This window comes from Haliotis asinina, chromosome 8, assembly GCF_037392515.1.
Source record: "Haliotis asinina isolate JCU_RB_2024 chromosome 8, JCU_Hal_asi_v2, whole genome shotgun sequence".
Taxonomy (NCBI): domain Eukaryota; kingdom Metazoa; phylum Mollusca; class Gastropoda; order Lepetellida; family Haliotidae; genus Haliotis; species Haliotis asinina.
In genome coordinates, this window is record NC_090287.1 from 29,471,995 (window position 1) to 29,494,851 (window position 22,857).

A 22,857-nucleotide genomic window follows, 5' to 3' on the forward strand; every position below is an offset into this window, starting at 1 on the left:
GATAAGTATTGGCCTTCCATTCTTCTTTTGGAGCCCTGTTATCTGGGAATTTAGACAATCAAAACCTGAACACTTGGAGCATAAACTTTCATACTCAATCATATCATCTGATCAGTCATATACTGAACAGCAAAAGAAACGCAAGTTTCGAAAAAATGACATCTCATAAAAGTACACATTCATTTTTAGATCTTCTATTCAAAAACCTGACAAAAAACAGAGTTGCATTTCTTTGGCTGGTCAGTATATTTATGGGATTTGACACATATTATTGTTACCATTCTTGTAACAAACCTGAACTGTCATTAAATGAAATACATGATGTGCTTGATGTGAAATATTATTTCCTAAATGAACTGAGAACCAATTCAAAAATACTTTAAGGAAGTGGAAAAATAGCTCTTTAACAATGCGAAACTGTGATATTTAATTTCGGATGACATCTTGCTGAACACAAGATCAAATATGAAAAAAACACATGAATAGTGAAATACAAGTCATATGCTAACTTCCTGGAGTCAGATGATTTGCATGGAGGGCATCAAGAAGGAACAATACATGGCTGAAACCATAATAACACTTGCTGTTCTTGAAGACATCAACTTTGCAGGATCACACCCTGAATAATATCAGACCCTAACGATACCAACAGATATGATACCTCTGAACTTTTAATAACACTGTTCCTTCATACATATTCCCAGAGCCTGATATACCAGGGCCCCGTTTCACAAAGCTCTCGTAAGCCTAAGATCTCGTAAGTTTTCTCGTAGCCATTGTGCCTCCTATACTGTAACACAGGAGCTATGGATGCTACGAGAAAAGTTACGAGATCTTAAGCTTACGAGAGCTTTGTGAAACGGGGCCCTGGGCCCTTATTCTCGAAACGTTCATAGCCCTAAGAATTTTTAACTTTGATCATAGCCAATGTGTTAAGAATGGGCTCAAGAAGTTCGTCGGGCTACGAACGTTTCGTGAATAGCTGTGGTAATGATAATATGCGCGTGATAATGGAACAGGTACAAGATTCTTGAGTCATAAAAACTTCCAGACTGTTGTCTTTAGTAAGCACTCTGGAGGTTAAGGAGCAGCAATGAGTCACACAGAACACAGAATGCATTCTGATGTGCTTCATCAGAGAGTCACAGCTGAAATAAATATTAAATAAGTGATTTACACAAACATAAGATTGAGTTGTCTCAACGAAAGTACATGTATACAGTCTCCACTATACCCTAGGACTCCGTTGAACTTGTATCACAATAGCTATGACTGGCTCGGTATCCAACCCACATTTCAACAATTCCAAGAAAGCTGCCAAGATTGAAAAGCAGATGAGTGGCAGTTGAATTGAGTAATGAATCAACAGAATTCATCATATCATCAAAATACAAGAATGACATAACCTGTGGCCCAATCTTTAGGGTCACAGACATTCATAGTCAACATTATTGATGTGTTCACACATTCGCTCATACACAAACGCAGAAGCATTCGCAAATGTACAGGAATTCCTCACATGCTTCCTTCATCACTCACATCCTGGCATCATGAGTGTGTGAGGCATCATCATCAAACAAGACCTGAAAGTCTTCAACAGACAATAAAGGAATCTCAGAACTTGGAATCCTGCATGTCCCAAGGTCTAAATTCTGATTGCTTTTTGTTCTGGGAATGTTTGAGTTATCACTGGTAGGCTTGGACTTGACTTGAGCCTCCTCGTCTGACATATCATCATCGTTGGTCAGTCTGGGATCAGCAAGTCCCTCTGTGATCCATGTGGGTAGGAGAGGTTCCAGGTAGCCTTCAGACTGACCAGTACTACGATCTCCTCCATTAGATCCCATTGTTTTTGAAGGCATTGGCAATTTGAAGCCCCGGGCAAAGGATAATTTTGGTAGGTACAGTATAGGAAGTCCTCTTGAAGTAACATCCTCATCCTTAAAAAAAGTAGACTTTGTCAGCATTGAATAATTTTGTACACAACACATTTTATGGACAACAACATTTTATGTTATGTTTCAGTGGCAATTCTTGCTCATTCATGAGGTAAATGCTGAGTCTTTGGTTTGATTTGATTGTTTAACGGCACACTCAGCAATATTCCAGCTATATGATGGCGGTCTGTAAATAATCAAGTCTGGACTAGACAGTTCACTGATGAACAGCATGAGCATCATTTTACACATGGGATATGACAGCATGTGCCAACAAAGTTACCAGAGATGACTAAAAGGATACTATGAGTCTTATGACAAGCATGGTAGCTGAAAATCAGTGCACAGAGTATATATATCCATACAGAACATACATACACATAACAAGGTGGGAGAATGTACAAGGATAACAATATAATGTTAATGTTTACATTGATTATATCCATTATAATATTCATAACAAAGTCATGGAAGACTGGGATGACCATGATGGCGGCGATGAGTGAGTGAGTGAGTGAGTGAGAATGGGTTTACACTGCTTTAAGCAATATTAACAGCTGGGGACAGAATTGGGCTTCACACATTGTGCTGAATCGAACCCAAGTCTTCAGAAAGATGAGTTGATGCTTTAACCACTAGATTACCCCATCGCCCCACAGATGATGGCTAGCTGAGGGGGTTTATCTCACCTGGACTAAGAGCACATTTCAGCATCGTCATAATACCTTTCTATCATATCTGTGGCAAGATCATTCAGAGTTCTCACCTGCAAACATTTCTCCAGACTTGTGCAAATAAGTGAAAAGGGTGGTCTCTCCTCTGCAAGGCCACTCCAACATGAAGCCATAATGTCATACCTTGAAAAACAGGTGAAAAAATATTTTCTGGGTTTCTGTTGCAAAACATCTACTGAAAATGGCTAGTTGGTGACTCATATTCTCTGGCAGAAATAGCTAAGGTAAGGTAAAAACAAGAAATTTGAATGCAAGACATCTTTAGTTATTCTGATGCAATTTCGAAACAAACCCACTTTCTGCATCAAAATATTTCCCTTCATTTCATTGTTACAAGTATTATGTACCTATAAAATATTACTGCTGTGGAATATTAAGTCTCAATTATCATTTGGGAGAATAATGGGACAATGGGACACTGAAAGTTGGTTCTGTGACAGGATATGCATACTGGTAGAACCCAAAATTCATACAGTTTTCTTTAAGAATGTGTGTGCTTTTTGTCATACTCATCAAAATGACTTGTAAACAATCTGTGCCAGGAAATCAAGGGACTGTTATTGGAAGAAATGATTCATCACCATACTATCAACAAAGTCACAGCCTCAATCACCTGATGAATTTTTATTAAATTTAATTAAGACAGAAACATACATTTCAGTTTGTTGTTCATCACCTTAGTCATCAATATTATGACTATATGTTGCCAGTATGTTAATAATCAAGTCTGGACCAGATGAACTAGGGATCAATATCAAGAGCATCATTCTGCACAACTGGGATATGATGACATGCATGAACAAAGTCAGTGACCATCCAGTCCTGGTTGTCATATCTTAAACTCTTCTCAACAATCCAACAAACATTGGTTGCTGAGTATCAATTCTAACTCTGACCTTAACAGATTTAAAATTCCACACATAGGTCATAGTATGGTATAGCACTGAGCATCATGACAAAAAGAAACAGGCACTATTAAGTATATCAGTTAATCTTAATATCTGCGATCTTTCTTGAGAAATATAGCTGCTAGCAAAATGAGTCTTTCCATGAAATTTCATTTAAATTATGTTCATAGGTAACTCAGCTGATAAATAATGACATATTAAGCCAGAACTTATGTCTGTCATAGATAAACCCTAACAGGCTACAAAATATTGTGCTTAAACATAAAAGACTTAATGCAGACATATATTCATCTTACAAGCCCATCCATTTTTGAAACCCATCATTACTTTTCATGGGGCATTGTTGCAGCCAAAAACATATATCTTCAATCACTACATTAAGTGCATCAAGAAATCCCATTTGATTTTTACCAAATGAAGTTCTCTAAGCATTCATATCCTAATGAAATCACAGCCATTTCAGATACTGTCAAGACAGATCAATAGAATACAATAGCTCAACTTCAAGACGTTCCAATTTCCATATTAAAATACTAATACAAGATTAAATGGTTGCTTTTTGACATTTTCATAGTGATGGAATAATCATGTTGGCAAGTATAACCCTATATTCCTATACAGGATTGTATTAAAATTATAACCAAAATTTATTGAGACGGGGAATAAAGAGCCACATCATCACATACACTGATGATGGACAGCTGTCGGGTGCATCCAGCCTCCCTCCCACAGTGACGTAGTGCATCACTTCCTCGTTAGAACATCCGGGGTAGGGCATGTATCCAAGAGAAAATATCTCCCACAATAATATCCCAAATGACCTGAAACAAATCCAAAGTTAAAAGCGTCAGTGGGATATCTATTTGAAAAAAGTCAAGTTCAGTGATCTTTGTGTTTTAAATTAATGTGAAAAAGGCATGTTAGAATGGAGAGAAATGTGAAAGTGTCAATTTCCCCATTTAATAGTTCCCCTGTAGATTTCCATCGTTACCATCTCAGACCATCTCATGGCAAGAAACCATGACTTTTTTTTAGCAAAAGACATGTCAGTGTTTCCAGCTATCATGGTCTTGTAATACTAATGAGGATTCCATGTGATTGATGTTTTTTATATATGTCTGGCATAAGGGGTATCAAAATGATAACCTGTTTATGTTTGACAAAACAACTGATCTCCTAATGGAAATAAAAAAATGCTGATCTCATGCCCAAATCCTCCACTGAGAAAATTCATTATCTGCACCCACAAGGCTTGTGGATCCAGTTTGAAAAGAAAAACATAACCTCTAAAGTATAATGGTTCTCAAAAGTTTGATTACATCTGTACACAGGAAACAGTCATACATGGTTAACCATTCCTGACTGTGGAATCTGTATATGAGTCTTACCATACATCTGTCTTTGTGGTGAATATTCCATCCAGGAATGCCTCTGGGGGCATCCATTTAACTGGCAGTAAGGCATTGCCAGCTTTTTTGTAATAATCAGATCTGAAAGGGCAAAGCATCAATGATAGTTTTAAATCAAGAGCAAAACAAACTGACATTAACCTTTCAGAAGACAGAGAAACATGTAAATATCTGTAAAATTCTTTTTATTCAAGCAGTGATTGGGACTGGTAACGTGTGGCTGGCATCAAGTTTTCATTCTGTGGGTTTTCAACTATCAATACACATCCACTGCTATTACAAGTTGACCAAGAGACTGCATTGTGTCAGTAACTTATAATTATAGCAACGTTAACAGTACATCTTGAAGAGATATACACAGCTGGGAATGACTGAGCGAGTTTGGTTTCATGCTGCTTTTAGCAATATACCAGCAACATCAAGGCAGGGAACACTAAAAATGGGTTTCAAATTAGAAAGAACCATGCCACAGCAGGAGATCAGTGTTCCCAAAGGTTCAACTTTCTAAAGAATGTGCTATATCAATTTCAAGATGAAAACACCTTACTGATTCCCAAGCAAGGGTATTTGAAATTTGTAAGTGAACAGCATTAAGTGTTTCTTGAAGGTTATTTTGTGTAATGACTTACTGATGCAATTCTCTGAGGAGTTCTATTTATATTGTGCCCCTATTTACAAGGAATTGACACAGAAAGCACTGTCTTTCAAGCAGTTCCCTGAAATGGCTTCAACAGGGAAAGGAGCGATTTAACAACAGATTGAAATGGGTGTTAAGAGCTTCACAGGAAAGCAACCATAAAACTCCATCAAGTGGATGTTATTATGGAATTAGAATATGATACACTGGTTTGTAGTGGAGTCGTTATCTTCATCTGCAGACCACTTCAAAGAAACCATCATTTTTCACTATATTGACTCCCATTTTCAAATACTTTCAAATGTACATTTTTTTTCGAGTGAACCTCAAAGCTGTCACATCCAGTGTGTTTAGTTGCACTGTACACAGTTAGCTACAAGATGGTATTTGTCAAACATCACACCCTAGTACATATTTACCCCCAAGCAACATCATGTAAGATTGAGTTTGAAAGTTTTACCAAACAAGGTCATTTGTTTACATGGACACCATGCAAGATAGTGTTTGTGAAATACTGGGCCATACTGGGCCATTTAGTAAGCAATTGCATATTCATTATAGGATATTTATTTTAAATACATATCCATGCAATTAGTGCTTGCTCAAGGTACTGGTCTGGTATAGTAACAAGACAGCCTTTCTGAAACTTCATACAATACTATGTCATTTTCTTCAAGCTTACAAGACAATTTCTGTGAATCTTAGAAGAGTGTAGACTGTTTGCTTGTATAGGAAAACATTATCTAAGTGAACAAGCTTTTTATTTTACTCATACTAAGAATTTGAAGTTAAAAATTTAGTCTGTAAATTTTGTTACGAATAATTAATGTGTTTGTAATCCTTAAAAATAGTGTCCAATTATATGGTGGGTCACTGTTTCATCTAACCAGCTGGACATGTGCCAGTGACACTGTAAGCACCTCAAAGATGATTAACAGGAACAGACAATTTAAAGCTAAGTCAACTCTTTCATTATGTAATTTAGACATCTGCTTGGGGAAGGTGTTTTTCACAGATGTTGGAAAACTTCATTTTCTAACTAATAAACTCTGCTTTTGTAGTACTATATTAATTCAAATTTGCAATCTTGCAAACCTCTACAAGTAATAAATAATTAAATGATGATGGGAGGTGCACATCTTAGAGTAGGTCAGACTGGTTTTATTTCTGTTCTTTAATATATATATCCATTGTCAGAATAGGAAAGAAAATTAGTAAAATAATTATCTTAACAGAATGATGAAAAAGAACGATAGACCAAAAATGTTGAAAAACATTATTTCAAATAACATAGCCTTTTTCTTACTTTTAAACAATATGTGAGCATTTTGGGTAGATCAATACAAAGACGTACATTGGTTAGATAAACAAATGTTGGAATATCTGAATCCTTACCTGACTTGTCCCACTGTAACAGTTGCAAAATTAAAGCCTTTATTACATAATGTGTAAGATCCTGTGTGTTTAGTGAAGCCAAAATCTACATCTCGTCCTTTCAGTGAACGCAAAAGCTGGTACATTAAAAAGGGAAAATTGTGATTAAACTTCATCACACACAATGATTTATATTGTGTTTATAGCTCTACTAGGGATTTTTATAATGCCTATATGTGATTACAGTGAGTAATATCTCATAACTGCGATGGAAATAGTAATGAACTGAGCCAACATTCTCCCACCATCTAAAGGTAATTCAGTAAAAAAGCACCCATCAGTGTGACGACAATGATAAGAATAATTGTATCTGAAACCATTATTCTGTCAAGAATAATATATTCAAGAGCTGAACTACTTAACTTGCAACAATTACTATCTATATTTCAGCTAATAATGATCATGTGCAATGCACCTTAGAACAAATGATTTCCGTTGCCAGATATAGTTTTACTTAAGCAACACTTTTATTGGTCACCATTAAGATCTCCCATCAAAATGTTGCTTCCAGTGAGAAAATATCAAGTTTGCACATTATAGTCAGCTAATGTTGGATGCCAGGTGATAAATGGCAAAAGAAAAACATCCTCAGCATGGCTACATTCAGGTAAATAGGACATAAATGTGTGTGTTTTGAAATGTTTCTGATTGAAATTCACTGTTCAGATCCCGAAACTGAATTTCCAGCTTAATGAAACATTTTGTGTTGCATATTTCACTTAAATATTTCATCCATATCTTGCATCCAGGTAAGTGGGATGCCAGTGTACTCTGTAAGACAATAGAATAGACTTGGTTTTAGACACAACTAAGCTCTTTAAAAACACATAAAAATAGATGCAAAGAATTCAATTTGAGTCATATTGTCAAAAACATATTTCAAATTATATTCCAGTATTGAATAATGTTTACATTCTAATTGCTCTTTATAAATGAAGACATATCACAAAATAGTCCTACTGTTTTTGAAAGAGTTAATATTGATGTCTTTAACATCTGCCTCAGGTATTTTCACGGGAATGTTTTGTTTCATGGAATTTTTCATGTCTCTTGGGGAATGTTTGACATGTAATGAATACATGATTAACTCACTTGAAGACATAAAAAATTGTCACGCCAAGATTCAATAAGAATTGAAGAAAAAAATTCCTGATTTGGTCATAGTATTGACAATATCTGACATCCATAGAGAGCATCTAAGATGAGGCTGACCATGTACCACCACACCAGTCCATGATAACTACATAAAAGTTGAAAAGTAAGCAACTGTTGGATGCGTTAGACAGGTGATTAGGGTAACTAGAATCTGCAGCATTTACATATAACTGGAACATTGTCATTCCTCAAGTAACATTCCACAGGTTTCTGTCCTCTTTATTCAGGCCAGCGTGGGCATATTCTAACTGCCATGCTATAGTTATGTAACCTTAGCACAAGCAAAGACTTCTCTGTTTAATAAATTCTTTTTCATTTTCACATCTTTCAAACATGCACACCTCTAATACAGGGCTTAAAAAGCTAAAGAAGTCACAGAATGAATCACTTGAAAAACACACATTAATTTCCTTTATGTGAGGAAGTTTACAGCAAGATGGCAATAAAGTTTCTTGGCCTCAGCCTAAGTAATATGTCATGGTGCCCTATATACAGTACACACATATTTTTGTTAAATAACATAGTCAGACATATTAAAAGGAAATATTGAATGAATGAATATTAACAGGACAATGAAACCCTGCATGTGTCTGCAATTAACAATTTGCTTGTCTACCAGTAATAGATAAAAGATGGATCTATTATTAAGTCACTGGACTGCTAAAAAAGTGCCCCACTGTAAACAGCACTTATATATGAACCATTTCCATCACCATCAAGCTTACCCTTTCATCTACAGCAAACGTCATCAATAACATCAGTGGAACATCATAACATCAGACAAAACGATGTCTAATTCCATGGCCAAGGTGATCAGGGATTAAGCTATTAGCCAAGATAATGACAAAACTAGGATTGCCTTATGTATTTATCAAGGTCTCCATGCGTCTACCGGACAACACATTCATTAATTTGTCTAGACAACAACCTCTAACTATACATGTGATCAGCGTGACATTCTATTGTCCTGAAAACTGATCTCATTTCACATCTTCAGCAACATCTTCAACACAAACATTAGCAGTCTCTGTTGGAGCTGGTTACGTACATGGCTTCAACTCCTGATGGGAAAAATGTGCAGAAACATAAACCCCAAGATATTTCAATACATGTTTATGACATGAAAGCTGCTTCCTGATTAATGAGATCCTTGATGACGATTTATCAGTTGGGTTGAGCTAATGCCCAAGGCATTTATTCAGACCTTTGGGCAGGGAACTCCATAACCGTATCCTTACAAAGGAGGGAGATGACTCTCTCATGAATACGTCACAATGTACAAAATACTATTAATTTATCTCTAATGTGGGAAACAACAATCTGATCAGAATACAAATGAAGAGAGCTTCAAAACTGCATATTGATAACACACCTACAAGCTTTAAAGCAAGGCAGGACTGAACATTCCAAAGGCCTTTCTTTAACTTAGAACAGTGAAAATGAAATAAAAAATACCTGAACTTCCTTTCATCTGATAAGCCCTCACTTTTGAAGCTATTTCAGCTATTAAGAAATGCATGGATTGAATTTAAAGTCTTAGCAACATTCTTCAAAGAAGGGCCTGATGGAATCAAATGTATTCCTCCATTGCACAGAGATGACCTACTGGTATTTCCAGTTTGCATAGAAATATTTATTTTGTGTATGAATCGTCAACATTGTTTATCTTTCTTGGATAGTTTCCGTGACTCAGAAAAACATGAAGATTAATCCAACATGAAGTTTCACATAACCTTTCATTACTGTTAAACATTCAACCTTTTATGTGAACAAAAAAAAAAACAAAACAAAAAACCCTAGAAATTGTCAAAGTTTTACTTGAACTTTTTAATCCCTGAAAAGTACAAAGTTACAGAATTTTGCAATCCTAGTCCACTTCTGTGATCGAAAAAACATTTTGTTTTTCATCTTTGTTTGATTACAATCATAGAAGTTGGTGACTCAATAATGAATAAATACAGTTTTATAGATAACAACTAATTGATTGTGTCTCTGGGGTTATTGAAGTGTGGACAGTAGCTGTCCCACAAATCTAAGAAAACTTTGCCATGTAGAGAAGTTCTTCTATTCCCTTTTTTCACCTCGAAAATATGTCAAACCTATCAATCAGTCCTTGATCTGGCACCCTTAACACGTTTGGTGAAGGTGGTAGCAAAGTTTAATGATTTGGAGTTACCCTTCTGTCAAGTTTGTATGTCTGCTGCACTATTCAGCAATTTGGACAATGTGCTCTTTGCCTAAAAAACACATGGTTTATCCAAAATTTCCCATTTTCCACTTTCCCTCAAAGATAGGTCAAACATATCAATCAGTGCCACACGGGAACTGGTATGCAAGAAAAAGATGGATGGCCTTTACTACTATGGTACCTCTGGCACTTTAGTGTTCATCTCATATTAGCCTTATTTAGTCAGTGGAGCTTTATAAATAACACATTTGATCAAGGTTGTAGCAAAGTTTAATGATTTGGAGTTACCCTTCTGTCAAGTTTATAGGTCAGCTAAGTCTTTAAAGGCCACTTCTTTTATAGGTCAGCTCTACTATTCTGCGAGTTGGACAATGTGCTCTTAACCAAAAACCACATGGCTTATCCAAAATTTCCCCAAAGGAAGAATGTAAATATATTTGCTACTAATGACTCCAAGATGAAGGCACCATACTTCATCAACAAAGCAAGTGTTAACAAGACATATTCCATATGTGGTCATTTTGAAATTTTGTGTAACAAACACTTATTATTAACTTGTTTTTGTAAATCAAATGAAAAATGAAGTTAAAATTACTATCAAAAAGAGGTTTCATCTCTTATTTCTATAATCTGTTCCATATTTGGGTCATTGCACAAAAGCCTTGTCCTATGAAATTACAGACATTATAATAAACAATAGTACTGTTCAACAATCAGATAGGCTCACAAGAAGTTGCATTTAAAAGAGTATAACTGTAAAATGTAAAATTAGCAAAGAGCAAAAGTCATGTGTAGCATTTCAACACTGTTTCATTTGTAAAGTTTGATGAGCACAAGTAAAAGTAGAATGCAATCCTATTTAAATATGATGTTTTGTTCTGATACAATAACTCCGTACAAAATGAATACAGCAGTACTACATAAATGATATTTTTACACCCTGTTGTTTTGGAACTCCATGGCAATATGTCAAAATGCAAATAATAGTGTGGCTTTTATTAAAAGCAAACCATTCCTAAATAAATATGATAAGGAAGTTAATATGGTAATGAAGTAAAACAATATCATTCAAAAATGACATGGGTTCAGAACAGACTTGTACTTCAGTTTTATTGGTCAATGTCATTCAACCGTAGTGTACATTACACAACCCTGTGCACTTAAAAGAACCCATGAATATGACCAGATGATGCCCACATGAATATGTGCAAACACATAGCTGCAGGTACTGCAACATGCAGTAAAACATTGACAAAGTACTGTGACTATGTGTCCCAGTCCACCAAGCTGTGAATGGGTACTTCGTAAGGATGGGAAAGCTACAATAAACTTGGTAGGCCTCACAGCAGCAAAAGCTGTATACTCCCAAAGGAGTTGAGATCGATCATTGACATCGAGTGATTGAGCGGCAAAATTTCAGCACCTTCAGCAAACACTAGTTGCATGGATATGTGCGCTATAATTACTGCTTGACAAGTATTAGATAAGCCAGCGCTGTGAACGCATTTGTGACAAGTTGGCGGGACAAGTAGTCTGGACAAATACACTTGGTTGCTACAGGTACATTGGTGATTAAGGACGTGCAATACATGCTGACCCCGGAGTGAAATCAATACCGCTACTGTTTAACACGTGTCTGGTAGAGCGATTTAGTTCAGCAAAACACCATCACGACAGTATTCGCACAAGGAAATTGAAAGTTTTCAATATTTAGATGACAACCCGTTTCCCTCTTGTTTCAAATGGAATGTTCTGAAAGGCATTGCCATATATGCAAATTGGGGTCATTTGTCAGGTCGTGGCTCATCTAATAATAAAACCCTGGTTCCTCTGACATGACCTTCTGTGGCAAAGTCCTTCAATATTCACACCAAGAGTTGTTGCTTCTGAGTACAAAGATCAGATTTCCTGAGTCTACAAAGGTCTCCGGCAGATGCAGCTGTCAATAATATATCATTTGAATAAATGATCTTTTGGTTTTCTTCAGTGACTATATCCCATACCATCCAGCTCAGAGAATCTAATCACATTATTCCCTGAATACCAAGACATATAATGCAGAAAGACCAAAACGAATTTCATGAGAAAATACTAAATGGTTTCACTGTTATGCTTAATGAACCCAATCATCATTTAAACACAAATTCTAACAAGTGACATAAATTTGCAAAGGAATCAAGTTGGCACTGAAAACAAACACTGTATCAGAGATGACCTAAGTTAAATGTAAATTGTCAAAATGCCTCACTGTTTAAAGCCAGCCGTTATAACATTTCATAATAATCCATACACATAAATGTTCATATTCATATACATATTGTACGCCAATATTGTAAACCTTTGTTCAAACTGTTAGCTTGGAAATGCAAATATACATTGTCAAATATTCCTCCACAACAAAAAGCACCAGTTCAACATTTGAGCATCAAGCTGGAGCTCAATCTCAAGAAAAAGAAATTTGTCCAAAAGATATACCCGTAACAGGATATTTGGGTGTGTGGGAATCTCAAATACTTATTCCTGACATCATATGTCCCAGCTATTAGTAGATATTTCTGATGCCTTTCACCTACCTGTATATATCTCGAGCCATTCCAAAATCTGCAATCTTCGCCTTTCTGTCAGGACCTTTTGTTGTCAAAAGACAGTTTCTTGCTGCAATGTCTCTGGAAAATGAAAAATAATTCTCTTCCACTTTGTGTTGTATCACCTGCTTTGACCAGTATTTCTAAACATATGTGAAGACATATCACGACATGATGTAGGATAAAAGCCAGTTGCAAGGAGTGAAGAGTATTTCAGTTATATCATGAAAAAAATAAGCTGAGCAAGTGAGTGAGTTGTTTTACACCACACTCAGCAATATTCCAGCTATGTGACAGAGGTCTGTCAATACTTTAGTATGGACTAGACAATCCAGTCATAGACAGCATGAGCATCGATCAGGGCAACTGGGAACCAATGACATATATCAACCAAGTCAGCGAACCTGACAACCTGATTCTATTAGTATCCAATTACTCCTACTACAAGCAGAGTCGACCTGTGTTCCACAATATGAAGGATGATGGTGAGCATGGGTAGTGACAAAACAACAAAACAACTGCTTCTTTCCCTACATTGCTTCAGAGCAGGAAGTGTTCACCTTGATGTTCCATTATTGAGATGATCCTTGTGTAGAGCAGTGGGAAACACTATCATGCTGTATTCCCAACAATCCATAAAATGGCAATGCAATTTTTAAATGAAGTTATTATCTATGTATCGATGAATCTTTTCATATTTTGTACATATTTTCTTTTATGTCATGAAGTTTCCTAAATGCAAGATAGTTGGTGATATGTATTGCCCTTTGATTAACTTCACTTGGTAATCGTGGGAAAAGTGAACACATTTAAAAAAGATATATTAATGGCTGATGATATATCAGACAGGACTCATCACATCTCTCCTGCCCTCAAATCGCTCCACTGGCTTCCAGTTCGTTTTAGAATTGACTATCAAATCCTGCTCTTTGTTTACAAGTGTCTAAATGTCTACAGCCAAAATACCTCTCAGATCTTCTGACACCACATCACCCAACTAGATCACTCTGATCAAGAGACCAGTCTCTCCTTGAAATATCAAAAACTAGAACTAAGTCATATGGTCACAGATCTTCTCTAGAGCATTACCCTTCCTCTGGAACAATTTACCATCCATCCTTCGTTCCGAAATAGAACTATCAAATTTTAAAAGTGGTCTCACGACGCACCTATTCAGATAACACTTTTGAAAAATTGCATTGATAACAAGTGATGTGTATGCGTGCATGCGTGCGTGCGTGCGTGCGTGCGTGCGTGCGTGCGTGCATGCATGTAGACATGATAGTAATCAAACATGCTGTCTCAGTGCTCCCTGACAAACCTTTGTAGTAGTGAGTGAGTGAGTGAGTTTGGTTTTACACCGCTTTTAGCAATATTCCAGCGATATCACTACAGGGGACACCAGAAAATGGGCCTCACACATTGTACCCATGTGGGGAATTGAACCCGGGTCTTTGGCGTGACGAGCGAACGCTTTACCCACTAGGCTACCCCACCACCCCCTAACCTCTGTAGTAACAAGATATCTCTGGCACATTTGAATCCACAGACCTTTCACCAAAGGATTATTGTGAAGCATATTGTTAACACCGTCCAAAGTGCTAAATAATACAAGGTATAATGTGAGAGGCTTGTTCTGCCTTTCTTTATGACATGGATGGAATATTGTTGAAAGCAATCTGGCTGGAGACTTGCCCTAATCTATTGTGCTGGCTTCACTAGAAGCTTCAATGATACAAATAGAAGAACGCCCTCTCAGCAGTATATCTACTTCAATGAGAAGATTTCACAATTTATCACCTAAACACCATTGAATGTTTCAAGTAGTGAGTCTGGATAGAATGTGCTATCTGGGACCTGGGATGTGATTTACTGTAACAGGAAATTTGATTGGTTGAGATGAACAGTACACTAGTGAGGTGTTCTTCATGTACTAACAATTTCCAGTAACCTGGAGCTGTGAGACTGATATTTCTGAAAGATGCATTGTTGTTCTGTGAATACTGAGGTGGAGTGAACATCCAAGTAAAGACACAGTATATCACCAGTGGCCAGCCTGTGTGTTAGATCCCAAATACTGAGCACCAGGCAGGGAAACAAAAAGTAACACAGCCTGGGAATCAAGCCACAATCTTCCATTCTCTTGGCCAGAGCTCTATCATCGTACAACATTTTCAGAAATATGAAAGGAACCAACCTTCCGGAAATATTAATCAGTAAGAAGTTATTGTATTAGATGACTTGATTGTTTTGAACTGATTCATATAAATAAAACTTAAATCAAACACTTCTATTTAGGGTCATTACAAATTATCCTTACCCTCCATCCTACCAATACATACTCATCTGCTTATAGTGATTTTATCTGTGTACAAGCATCCAGTAAATTAGTCTCTTGTGACTCTTGGGCAAAGTTTCTCCCATGTTTTGTAGGTCTTTGCTGATTATTTCCCCCAAATGACATTTTGAAGAGTTTGAAGTGAGTACGTTTAGTTGTTTGTTGCTTTCTAGCAATATTCTAAGCAATATCACAGAGTGTGACACCTGAAATAGGCTTCATACATTGTATTCATTAGAGGATCTTCAGTGTGATGATGCTTTAACCATTAGACTACCCCATCGCACAAAGAGTTTGAATACTGAGGTACTATAACAGATATAACGCACAGAGATTTTGAATACTGAGGTACTATAACAGATATATCACACAAAGATTTTGAATACTGAGGTACTATAACAGATATATCGCACAAAGAGTTTGAATACTGAGGTACTATAACAGATCTATAGCACAAAGAGTTTGAATACTGAGGTACTATAACAGATATATCGCACAGAGAGTTTGAATACTGAGGTACTACAACAGATATAACGCACAGAGATTTTGAATACTGAGGTACTATAACAGATCTATCGCACAAAGAGTTTGAATACTGAGGTACTATAACAGATCTATCGCACAAAGAGTTTGAATACTGAGGTACTATAACAGATATATCGCACAGAGAGTTTGAATACTGAGGTACTATAACAGATATATCGCACAGAGAGTTTGAATACTGAGGTACTATAACAGATATATCGCACAAAGAGTTTGAATACTGAGGTACTATAACAGATCTATTGCACAAAGAGTTTGAATACTGAGGTACTATAACAGATATATCGCACAAAGAGTTTGAATACTGAGGTACTATAACAGACATATCGCACAAAGAGTTTGAATACTGAGGTACTATAACAGACATATCGCACAAAGAGTTTGAATACTGAGGTACTATAACAGATCCATCACACAAAGAGTTTGAATTCTGAGGTACTATAACACATCTATCCAAACAACAAAGGATGTGCTATCTCTCCAACCAATAACTCTGTTTATTTTATTTTAAACTTTGTGAAGCACCACTGAGCAGCCACCAGTTATAATTGCATTAACATTATGTTTTACAGATTAAGATAGAAATGCAGCAAGGAGGGTTCGGGTGATTTTTGCACAGTCAGACTGGTAAAGCTCATCATCAGCTCACTGCTCTTGCCCCTCTACACGCAGCCCAGAGTGAATGGGACTTCTCCCAGGAAACACTGCTTAGCTGAACCCACCAAGAACTTTCCGGAGAATATGAAGGCTCCCCGGCACTGCAGCCTTCTGCATCACCCAGAAGGGCTGTGCTCTCGGTGGATAATCCGGGCACTCTCCTGATCTGCGCCAAGAGATCAGGAGGTACCAAACCACGGGCACCGAGAACAATAGGGAGACTGATGACAGTGTACTTGGGATGCAAGTGAGACGTATTTATCATGCTTTTACTGAATCTTGCGAATCACATTGCTGTCAAAAGGGACAGAAAATGCAGTTATATAAATAAATTCATTGGCTTTATCAAAAAGGGCAAGATCATTTTCTGTTGGCCAGAATTTTTCTGACGCTCTCTTATGAGCCTCTTACAGGCATAGTGCAGACGATAGTAAAAGCAGTGACCCATGCCATCATGTCTTTTAAGATATGCTTTATGTGCTAAGGAAGGTCTTCCAATGACAAGTTTGGAAAGTCTCTGTGAATTTATTATTTTATTATTATTACTACCTGTGAATGAAGTGTTTTTCCTCTAGGTGCTGGCATCCTTGTGCAATATCGACAGCAAGCCTCAGTAGGTCCATCACTGTCAAGTTTGATGGTTCACTCTGTAAACAATTATTTCAATTTAGCACAAAAACAACATTTCAGTGTCTGTAAACCTCTATCATTTCTGTCAGTGTCACGGATAAGTATGCAGCAAATTAACTATAAAACAGTAGTCTCTCTAATGGCTGTGAAGATATTAAACAATCAGTGTAGTATAAAGAAGACCTTTCACCTTTTAACACACAATATGTTACATAAATGCCTATAACAATTAGAGTATCAAAATTATAAATCTAGTTGACATCTACCTCAGATTAAAATTAAAAGTATAAATTTCCTGTATTTTAAGGCATTTATGAGATGTTGACTAGATTTTATATGCTAAGTGACATAACCATTTTTGTAACAACACACTGTATATTAAAAGTGTAGCATGTTGTAATGTGATAAAACATTATGACATAAAACACAAAAGTAAGTTTGAGCATCATGGTACATACTGGCTTTGGACGTGAATCCCGAAGAAAGGATTTAAGATCCCCTCCTTCTAGAAGTTCCAGTACTATGAAGCGAGGCCGACCATCAAAACACACTCCCAAAAACTTCACAATGTTTGGATGGTTGAACTTACTGAAAATAAAATGGTAACATTTTAGTGACATTTCTTCATGCACTCATTCAGTGGGCGCTGTTTCATCTGCCTTCTGTCCTTCACCAAGTCACTGATTTGGTATATTGCCAGTCATAATACATCAAACCAAGACTACTTCACACTTTGTTAAATTCACAGAAAAGAAATCCTACAAAAGTGATCTTAACAGTGGGATACAAACACTAACATTAAGTAGTGTAATAAGTATTGTATTGGCAAATAAATTGTATTGCAATTTATCTTGACATGCACAGCAATGTCGATTACTCATTGGTCAAAAGTGGATACATGCCGTAGGTATACTTTTCTATACTAAACTAGACCACATGCATCTTTAGTAACAACATACTAACTCCCTTGTTTGCATTGTTTGTAAACAAACACTAGTCATTGATGCAATTTGGTATCGACACATTCCTGCTGGAGTCAATACTCTCCTGAAACCCATGCCATCACTAAGTAAGAGTTGCAATCTATCCACTGTCTACAAAAAACACTCTATCTGTGCTACTGGGGCCACAGTATTGTCGATGTGTCACTGATGCACCTCAGATTATGGCCACCACTGACCACAACAGTGTAAACATAACAAAAGTATGCGTTGATTTTAATTTCAACAATATCAGATTCATATCAGATCAGATTACAATATCAAACTAAAAGCTCAAATAAATACATGCAATGCTGCATTAAATCGACTCTATACCAGACGACCATTACTTCAGGTGGACCCTATGGAGATATGTCCCATGAAGAGTTCTTCATAATTGTCCTATGCACAACCTATGATTGAAACCAGTTCAGCAAACACGGACAACACAGTTACTGGTGTACAAAAAAATTGTTTATCAATTTCTGGCAAGTGGTAAGTCTTTAATTGCATCAGTATGAAGGTAAAAAAAGTGCATATGCCTCAAAATATATAATAAAGGCCAAAATATTGTCAAAATTGAGTGACATTGAGCCTTTTATGTCATACAGTTCTAATCCCAGGACAACTTCTCTGTAACATAAGAAAAAGAATACATATGATCTAACACATTATAAAAATGCATGGCATCTGTTGACCGTATATATATTCTAAATATATAACAGTATGGTTGTGTCAAAATAACATTTTCAGTTTGAAATCTGCAATCGATAATTCAGTAAAACATTCAACACATTTACTTGTTTTTTATGTATGGTCATAATGTGCAAGGGTGGCAAGAGGAAATTACAAATGCCAAAGACAGGCAGAAATAAACATGACAAAACAAATATGATGTGACTAACACTTAGTATGTAATGCTAGACAACAAACCATAATGTCACCATTTCCAAAAACATCAGAACAGATCATTCCTCTTGAAGAAAAACATGTACAATTTCAACTCCAAAAGCCCTGTGTTATCCTGGCTTATAGCATGTCTGTCCAAGCACACACATGTCATACTAACTCTGTGTCAGTAAGAGTAATCAAGTGATGAATAGACGGCTGGAGAATGGACCCGATGTCATTACCTTCACCCCAAAAATCTATAGGCCTTCATGACAGAACTAAAGATAAGTGCCTAATTATCTACTGCATTAGACAGATCAACTTCCAGAACAAGGTTATTTATTGGCACCGCAGACTATGTTACTGTATAATACATAATGGAAAAGATCTTTTATCAAACACTTTTATGGTAATTGTCTGAGGAATAAAATGAATTATTTACAGACGGCAAATATTCAGATTACATAAACATACTTATGAGTAAAAGAGAAAATATTCATTAAAATCAACAGTGAAATCCATTTGAATAAAGCATGTCAAAATATACAAGACAATACCTCACAATAATAGCCTCCATTTGAAAGTCCAGCTCTGTCTGTTCCGTGCTAAGTGCCGGCAGTGTCTGAATCAGAGAATACATATAAAATTGATTTGTTTTCTAACTTGTAAATGTTTCGAAAATGACAGTTGGTAATGGATACGTTTTCACTGGGCGATGATTCTTAGGTCATGTATATCATTCTTATTGAGTTTTATTACATATGTATTCCTTGCTTCTGTTTAGTGCCAAGTGTCTACATGAGTTAATCTTGTGAGAGGCGAACTTTATAATCAGTCTATTCACATGGAGACAAATGAGGAAAACATTCACACAAGCCTATCAGATTGCAGATTCTTGAAAACTGATCTACACATTAGTGTCTAATGAAGACAAATTGTGGAAACTATGTACATCTCACATTTTAGCATCGTTACATCTACATACAAGGATTTACTCTTGCATGTGTACTTGTGATTTGTGGCAGTTCTTTGTTGTGGCTTAGGTGAACAAATTTAAAAAATCAAGGTGATATAGAAATGTAGCTGAATTGTTTTAGAAATCAGTATCAGTTGGTTCTTTATTTGGAAGGATTTACAGAGCATTAACATAATGCAATAGAACAGTTCTACATCAGTGTATTTATAACATAAGAAGTTGTGTGGTTGGTCTGTGGCTTAACACCACTCTCAGATATATACCAACTATATGGCAGCAGTAAGTAAATAATCAAGTCTGGACCAGACAATCCACTGATCAAAATCATGAGCATTGTTCTTAACAACAGGGATATGGTGACAAGTGACAACCAAGTCACTGAGTCTGACCATTTGATAATGTTAGTGGTCCCTTCAGACAAGCATGTTTTTTTTAAAGACAACTTCTATAACCCAGATCTTCATGTGTCTGTGACATAAGGGGGAAGTACTAGTATGTTCTTCAACGTTCTTCAGTGTAAAGTTGATGCTTTTACCAAACATACATTATATTACTTGTAAACCCTTTATTTACCGGTAATATTACAAGAACGAATTGTATTTTCCAGCTGGTTGTTATCCTATTGACATTTTTATACTAGAACTTTCTGTATTGTTTATTAATTGTTGTAAGGTGTTTTACAAAGAGTAAGATAACTATGAAATCCCTCAAAATGACTCCTGAAAAGAATAACTCGAAGGCAATTCAAGTTATGTCAGTTACTGCTTTGTTCAATAATTAGAAATTATAGTTTACCAGTTTCCTGGTACTAACAAATAACTTTGTTACAAATCAAGGAATTGTACAGAGCTAGAGATACCTTTTTGGGTCATGAATTATGTACTTGTTCGTGTTCATAACAGCTAAGATTTCAAGTTTTTGAGAGTACATCTAAGATTTTTTGAAGCAATTTTAAAACTCATGATGATCTAAACTTGATGTTCATGACTTCTCAGTGTGTTGTTCAATGTTGCATCAAACAGATGCATTTCCATTTCCTGCAAATGTGCATTTCTGTTTCCTATAATTCCTGCACTCAATCCTTCAGTCTTTTTGAACACCAGTTTTTATGAGATCCAAATATTATCATAAATAATGAAGACAGTAATTTGTTGTGATTTGTCTAAATTATTTTTATGATGAATCCACATCAGTGAAATCAGAATCATCAAATATTTTAAACCACAAGTGAACACAATGAGATATTAACGAAAATTTCAGCAGCAAGAATGGACAGGTTAAAGGATACTACAGAAAGAAGAAGCTTTCAAAACGCATCTATAGGTATGATCTGGTTTGCTGAATTTAGTCTTACATTTACTTTGAAACTATCCATTGTCTTTCTTGGTTAATTTCTGCATCTCTGTTAAAACATCCTCTGAAGATCCTATTGGCTTGATTAGAGTATGTTCTGGATGTGCTAATGATAATTCTTTAGAAATGAAAACCTGATGGCCTTGGCAGATCGTTGCCATTACCACCAAATCAACCCTCATATATGCTACAACGAAAACAAATTAGGGATGCAACAAAATATTAAAGAGATCCTGATAAAGAAAATCCTACTTGTTGATTGAAAACCGTGTTTTAATGTAAAAGCATCTATCTTTGTCTTTATCTTGAGTACAAACTAATTGATGCCATACTGGGGCAAGAGTTACTGCATCAGACTGTTCTGTGTAGAATGGCATGATGCATGCTAAAAAAACATCAAGTGATCAATGTCTGACCAGTATCAGTTTCCATGGAATTGTCTGTGATGGATAAGTTTGAACACAAAAAAGAATCTTGTTTAGGTGATTAAAGGAATTGGGTTAACACCTCTTATATCACCAAATGGAGGATGACAGTAAGAAAAAGTTCTACAACAATGGTGATGTCAAGAGGCATGGAATATAATGCACACCTATCAGGGATCCTAATTGGGTACATATGACCTATGTCTGCTGCTATGTAAAGGATGCTACTGTGTTCTACAGGGACAGAAATAGTGTTGGGAATCAGAAACCAAATCAACTATCGATTATTGGAGGACAAGATACAATGGATGCAAAATTAATTCGTAGACAGGCTACAGTAATATTTTACCATAGTGATGAATATGATACTATTAATACAATGCTTATAGCTTTATGCTGTTTGTTCGTCAAATTAATGATTAGTTAACTTAATTTCAGAGTGTTATGCTGAAACAACAAAATTCTGGTTCATCACAAATTTGTTTTTGACAATTGATAATTATTTTTAAGCCATTTTTTAAGATAAATTTTCAATTATTTTCTATCATCAGAGTACCACTTCACAGAAATGCTTATTTTTATATGTATGCATCTGTGGAAAAAAGTGCCCATTCCTTTTGATCAACATACATCAAAAACTACTAATAAACTTGAGAGCTTGACTTCCTGAACTTGACTGCAAGAAAGGTTAAGCTTCAATTGTAATAGCCTAGAACAGTATTACTGGTTTAAAGTTTTCCTGTTCAAAAAACCTCACATAGACTTTTCCCTGTCCAATAGCTGAATCTGTGCTTCCATCACACAAGACAAAGAAAGAAAATGATAGCATTTGCATGTTCCATGATTATATGGTAATATGTTCCACAAATGGTTTCGCTAATTTGTCATTACTTGTCAAATCAGAAAAAAAAATCTCAAACTGTTGCATCTTCAATGAAATTTCCAGTCCTTTCAAAGATTCTTGGCTCAAACATCAGATGAAGATATTGAGATTTAAGTTCTTTCTACAAAAGCAAATACTGCTAAAAGATAAGGATTAAAAGTGAGTGATTTGTAATGGTTTTATGATGCTTGTAG

The 22,857-nt window shown here is 36.0% G+C and overlaps 1 protein-coding gene across 1 annotated transcript; it reads right to left on the reverse strand.

Moving 5' to 3' along the window:
• Window positions 1–1,483: 1,483 nt before the first annotated feature.
• Window positions 1,484–21,732, reverse strand: LOC137295202 (leukocyte tyrosine kinase receptor-like). Its single transcript, XM_067826522.1, has 9 exons — window positions 21,688–21,732; window positions 19,584–19,648; window positions 17,614–17,743; window positions 17,075–17,172; window positions 12,976–13,068; window positions 4,968–5,069; window positions 4,266–4,400; window positions 2,704–2,794; window positions 1,484–1,940 (listed from the first exon to the last, which is right to left on the reverse strand). The coding sequence occupies exons 1-9, from the start codon at window positions 21,730–21,732 to the stop codon at window positions 1,536–1,538; spliced, it is 1,164 nt and encodes a 387-aa protein (XP_067682623.1). The 3' UTR covers window positions 1,484–1,535.
• Between the last annotated feature and the right edge of the window lie 1,125 nt (window positions 21,733–22,857).